The following is a 6,338-nucleotide window of genomic DNA, read 5'->3' as shown; positions in this document are numbered from 1 at the left end:
GAAGGTTGGGGAGGTAAGGGAGCAAGAAAGCGGGGAAGGAACAAGGTGCGTTTCCCTCTTCTAATCGTGTTCCAATCAGGAGTCGTGTACTCAGGCGCCGATTCTGGCCGTCCAGAGACTCTTCCAGGAACCGCCGGCCGCCTGGGCCGTGGACTTTGGCTGGTCTGGCTTCCGCGGCTCCCTCCTCTTCTCTCCTTCCTCCAGGCTCTGTGCCTCACTCAGGGGCGTGTCCTGCCCTACCTCCCTGTCACAGTGGTCCACTCATCCGGTTACAGCAGCAGTTCCAGCAGCAGCGGCGGCAGCCAGAACAGGAGCAGCGATAGCTACGGTTTCCAGAACAGGAGCCGGGGCAGCGGCGGCAGCTCAGTGCTGGGCACCTGTGCGAGCAGGAGTAGCAGGACCAGGGGGTGGGGTCGGTGCCAGCCACTCTGAGCCAGAGAAGGAAGGGGCACCTCCCAGATTCCACTGCTGGGAATAATCTCCAGGGGAGGTGGCACTGAACTGGGAATACTGGTGGGGGTGAACATGTGCAGGAACAGCTAGAGGCCTCGGGGCGGGAAAACATTTGGTCTACGTGTGGACAGGCAAGGAAAGCTGTCTGGGACCATGGCAGCCTCCCGCCTGGACTTTGGGGAGGTGGAAACTTTCCTGGACAGGCACCCAGAGTTGTTTGAAGATTACTTGATGCGGAAGGGGAAGCAGGAGATGGTTGAAAAGTGGCTGCAGAGGCATAGTCAGGGTCAGGGGGCTTTAGGTCCAAGGCCCTCTTTGGCTGGTACCAGCAGCTTGGCTCACAGCACCTGCAAAGGTGGCAGCAGCATTGGTGGTGGCATTGGACCAAATGGCTCTGCCCATAGCCAGCCTCTTCCCGGTGGCGGGGACTGTGGTGGGGTTCCCTTGAGTCCCAGCTGGGCCAGTGGCAGCAGGGGCGATGGGAACCTGCAGCGGAGAGCTTCTCAGAAAGAGCTAAGGAAGAGTTTTGCCCGCTCCAAGGCCATCCACGTGAACAGGACTTACGATGAACAGGCGACCTCCCGGGCTCAGGAACCCCTGAGCAGTGTACGACGGAGGGCACTTCTCCGGAAGGCCAGCTCCCTGCCCCCCACCACAGCCCATATTCTCAGTGCGCTGCTGGAATCGAGAGTGAATCTGCCTCAGTATCCTCCTACAGCCATCGACTACAAGTGCCACCTGAAAAAGCATAATGAGCGTCAGTTCTTTCTGGAATTGGTCAAAGATATCTCCAATGACCTTGACCTCACCAGCCTGAGCTACAAGATTCTCATCTTTGTCTGCCTTATGGTGGACGCTGACCGATGCTCTCTTTTCCTGGTGGAAAGGGCAGCTGCTGGCAAGAAGAGCTTGGTCTCCAAATTCTTTGATGTGCATGCAGGAACCCCTCTGCTGCCTTGCAGCAGCACAGAGAACTCAAATGAGGTGCAGGTCCCCTGGGGCAAAGGCATCATTGGCTATGTCGGGGAGCATGGAGAAACGGTCAACATTCCTGATGCCTACCAGGTAGGACTTTGCATTGTCCCCTTCTCCCAGAACCCCATTGGCTTGGGAGATAAGCTTTCGGTTATCATCTGGCATCCAGGAACACATTAATTTAGGCTCTTAACAATACAAATCTTGCTATTTAAATTCCTGAGTTTAAAGTAGTTAGAATGTTCCTACAGCATCTTTGATGTGTTGGTCCTTTCTTTTTTTTTTTTTTTTTTGTTTTTTTGAGACAGAGTCTTGCTCTGTCGCCCAGGCTGGAGCGCAGTGGCCGGATCTCGGCTCACTGCAAGCTCCGCCTCCCGGGTTTACGCCATTCTCCTGCCTCAGCCTCCCGAGTAGCTGGGACTACAGGCGCCCGCCACCTCGCCCGGCTAGTTTTTTGTATTTTTTAGTAGAGACGGGGTTTCACTGTGTTAGCCAGGATGGTCTCGATCTCCTGACCTCGTGATCCGCCCGTCTCGGCCTTCCAAAGTGCTGGGATTACAGGCTTGAGCCACCGCGCGCGGTCCTTTCTTAACACCCAATGGCTTGTGGGAAATTCATATATCACCCAATAACACCACGTGTTTCTCTGTCAAGACACTTTGTCTTTAACACTTTGACACTTTGGCTGATCTGGCATCCACAGCTCCCTCCTCCTCTCTTTAAGATATCAATGTGTGGTTTTAGTATGCGTTTGTGAGTTGCTAGAAAAAGATATGTGCTCCAGAATTCCAGTGTTAAGATGGGCATTTTGGTGTCTTTGATGTCGTTTGGAGACCATAATGCATTTTCATTCTCTAATTCAGTATTGGAAAGGCAACAAAGTGCTTAACTACTTCCCTGTTCCCTTCTTTAGATTAGAGTTGCACAGGTTGTAAGGTAGGGAAAAGAGGAAGAGAAGAGGAATGTCAGGGGGAAAATGGTCCTGTGACCCATTTGTGCCTTCTTAGTATCTATTTTAACTGTTTCTGTTGTTGAGATTAGGAAGATTGGACAGATAGAGGGGCTAGTTATCTTTAGGCTTGAATGTAGCATTTTCTGTAGTCAGCTTTGATAGGACTGAGCAAGTAGGTTTTTAATTTACGAAACAAACAAAAAATATTGATAATTGTTTAGCAACTCCAAAGCCATCAGCAGGGTAAACATGTTAGTTTCAAGTGGAAAAGGAAACCCAACATGCTCTCATCTGGGTTTTCTGAGCCTTTCATTTTCACAGCGTTTTGAACTTGATATTAGATGCTGGATCTGAAAACCAGTCCGTTCTAATTTCTTCAGTATTTATTCACTGAATGTGATGAAACTGGATGTTATTTTCTATGAGACTTCTTCAGGGTTCATAAGAATTAAAAGTTCTCATCCTTGGTTAGGAAAGTTTTATAGTCATCTAGTAAGTACTTCTTCCAGTGGTCTCAGGGAGCTACATGTTTCTCTGGAGTTTAGTTGCTGTTGCTGAGAATAGCAAAAAGAGTGGGAAGGACACTAAAGGTAAAATTTTATCTATTTCATCTGAAAATTGACAATTTTACATAGAAAATTGACTAACTTGTACTAAAGCCAAGTTTCATATTTTTGTGGGATGTCTGCCAACCTAACACTTTAATATTAAAGGATGTTTGTCAAAATACCATTTTTGTTAACCTTTTATTGTAGACTAAGTGCATTATTCATTTTATCTTTCTTGAAAACTTTAAAAGGTGTAGGTGAAGCAACAATGAATGGTTTTCAACAAGTGTTTATTTCTCTACAATCCTAGAAAGCTATGAGAAGAAATACAAGCATTTAATAATTCATATGTTGAAGATTCTGTAAACATTTTGTCACAAATTATATTTCTAGAGAAGTAAAACAATCACAAATTTTCTTCTTTCCAATTTTTTTTCCACATCCTTATTTTATGCTTGGGCTAAAGAAAAATCCCTTCCTAGTTCAATGATACTTACTCTAGCCTGAGGTTGCAGCCTTTTCTCTTTATTGCCCTTACTTTTAAAATTCATCCCCAATTGATTTTCTCCCATTTCTGTAGCTTTTGTTTCTTAATGTCCTCATTCAGGCCCTAACTTTTATTTCATACTGTCCTTTCTTTAAGAGCATAATTCTCAAGTCTCTTCAACAGTTAACTTGTCTTGCTGCTGTCTGGAATTGTGGCTGTAGGTGTCATCACAGGCAGGCGAAAGCAGGTTTTCAGCAGCTGCTACTTCCTGTGGGCTTTACCCTTACTCTGCCGAGTGTCTTAATATTTTTGGAAGCTGACATTGGGAAAGAGGAGTTTTTTTTGTTTTGTTTTTTCTTTTCGCCCCAGAATAGTAATGATGGCTGCAAAAAGGGATGTTGGGAGGCCTGGCGAAAGGCAGGTAGGGGAAAGGTGCTATATGGGTTGGGAATTTACCCTTGGTTTACCTTGCTTTCATTTCTAACTGGTTAGAAAGTTTCTCTTTTCTTTTTCCATTGGCTTTTTTTATGTATCTCTGTATTTTTAACTTGGTGTAGTTTTCTTCATTTTACTTATGCTACTCTTTGATAAAGCTACTTTTTTTCTTTATTATGGTGCACTACAGTCACCAATGATGTGACCTTGGGAGAATTTCTTAATCTCTCACAGCCTCAATTTCCTCATCCATAAAATGGGGACAATAATATCTACTTAGCAAAGGTTATTTTTGTTTATCTCAATAAAATGAGATATTATGTCAAAGCCCCTAAAATAATATTGGTACATGGCAATTACCCAGGAAATGGTAACAGTTTATGAAGATAACGATGATATCTAGTTTGCTAATATTCTTTTTCTTTCTGTTTACCTTATTTTCCATTGTTTTTCTCCTTATCTGGAACTGAGATGTGAAGTCAGCATGTTTTGACCAGCTTAATCTTTTCCATGCTCCACCCTTAAATTAAGTATTTTAGAACCAGGTTTACATTCAAGGAACATGAAAATATCTATCCTTCCATTCTCTACTTAAAATGTCCCTAAATGTGGTTGGTAATACCATATGCTAGCCTATCAAAAGTTCTGCACTTTGTTCCTCTTAGTAAGACATGCAATATAAACTTTTTATAAGGTTGTCATAGGGAAGAATGTTGCATCCTTCCCCAGTTCTAGCATTTTCCTCCATCCTTTCCATTTCCTGGTGTTACAGATGTCTCTTAATGAAACTGACAACTTTCCAAATACATGTTCTTTTGTCATGATGTTTTAATTTGTACCATATATGCAAGCATCTTGAAGTTTCTATTTAAATATGTAACCATCCTTCCTGATTCTTTGTTAACTACTATATTTTTAAGGTGTTTCTTGCTCAGCTTCAGACAGTGTATTTTTTCTTCAGGAGGTAAGAATTTTTTTTTTTTTATCACACAGAGTTTCCAAATTTAATCATTTGATAATTACATTGGTGATACTCTTGGGGGTTCCTAATATGGGCAAGAGAATGGGCAAGAGAAAGGCATTGAAGAGACAAAATTATGATGATAAGCATGGCATTCTGGAGTCAAGGGTAGAATATTTAATGAAAGGCTAAAATTGAATAGAAATTCTGACAATCCAAAATCCCTCAGTTTATTTCATTATTTTGCATTACTCTCCTCAATTAGTCCTAAAAGACAGACTTGAAATTAGGAAAAAAATAAATTGTAAGTGGAAAAAAAAACCATTCATTTTTAGGTATCCAGTCCAGATCATAGTGACTGCAGTTTACCTTTCTCCCAGATAGTTATAAGTTATTTAACAGCCCACATTAATATAGTAATGAAAAAATTGCCCTCAAGAGGTTGAAAATAAGAGCATTCAAGTAACAGGTGTTCTCTTTGAGATTATTCTAAGCATTCAGAATATAGCACTTTAAACATTCATAAAAATCATGAGGTGAATTTTTGTCAGTGTTGATAATGATAATACAGGTGTTTGATGGGCTTGGGTGTGAAAAGCAGCAGGATGTTTTGTTAGATGAACTGAGAGGAGGAAAGGGGATGACGCTGAAGGGTTACAGGTGCGCCTACCTTTCAGAAGATCTGTTTACACAACAACTTCGTTTATTCATTAGTTCCAACAAACATGCACAGAGAGAGCCCATTATCCCCAAGGCCTTGGGTAGAGGACCTATGGGTGTATAAAGGACAGGATATACTTCTGCTCTCCAAGGGTGTACAGTAGAGAGCCATGTGCTGTCCACAAAAAACTAGTACCAAGCTGTACAAACTAAATGATGTTAGTCTTGGATGAGTATGGAGTCACTTTGTGACTGGGCTCATGATGAAAGACTTCTTGGAGGAGGCACCATTTGAGCTATAAATAGGATTAGATTTTCCAGTTAGAAATAGTTGTGGAGTAAGGAGAAGTGATCCAAGTCCAACAAAATAGCTTCAACGGAGACACAGTGATGACCAAGTACCAAGTAGGTGTAAGGGAGAGTGAGTAGTTTAATTTGGCCAAAATACTGCATATTGCATATCTATGACATTCTGTTGTCATAGAATGATTTGCAAAAGTAAGGTGAGGACAAAAGAAGGAAGGACTTTGAATACCTAGCTAAAGAGTTCAAACTTCACCAAGAGTAGGCCACAGGGAGCCATTAAAAACATCTTAGCATGATCAAAGTGGTGTTTTGGGTAACCTGGTGGCAGCAGCTGAATGGATTGAACAAGGAGAGGCTCAAAGCTGTGGAAATAATTAGGAGTCTACTGTCATGGTCTGGTGGAGCCATGATTAACAATTAAACTCAAGCAGGAACAGTGGGAATGGGCAGAAGGAGACAGATGGGAAGTGGCCTGCGGGTGTGGATTTGGGAAAGCAGGGAGGGAGGGCAATGATGACTCAGATTCTAAACCCAGGAGATAGGAGGAAGTGTGATGCCTTT

The 6,338-nt window shown here is 42.9% G+C and overlaps 1 protein-coding gene across 1 annotated transcript in view; it reads left to right on the top strand.

Annotated features, from left to right (window-relative positions):
* Positions 1 to 271: 271 nt before the first annotated feature.
* The window catches only part of PDE11A (phosphodiesterase 11A), a 462,469-nt gene continuing 456,402 nt past the window's right edge, over positions 272 to 6,338 (top strand). The window contains exon 1 of the mRNA XM_028830876.2: positions 272 to 1,518. Coding sequence (XP_028686709.2) covers positions 607 to 1,518 — 912 coding nt within the window. The 5' untranslated portion in view covers positions 272 to 606. The remainder of the gene's footprint in view (positions 1,519 to 6,338) is intronic.

This window comes from Macaca mulatta, chromosome 12 (assembly GCF_049350105.2).
Source record: "Macaca mulatta isolate MMU2019108-1 chromosome 12, T2T-MMU8v2.0, whole genome shotgun sequence".
In the NCBI taxonomy this organism is placed as follows: Eukaryota; Metazoa; Chordata; class Mammalia; order Primates; family Cercopithecidae; genus Macaca; species Macaca mulatta.
The sequence above is the reverse complement of the archived record's forward strand: the minus strand, read 5'-3'. Positions and strand labels throughout refer to the sequence as shown.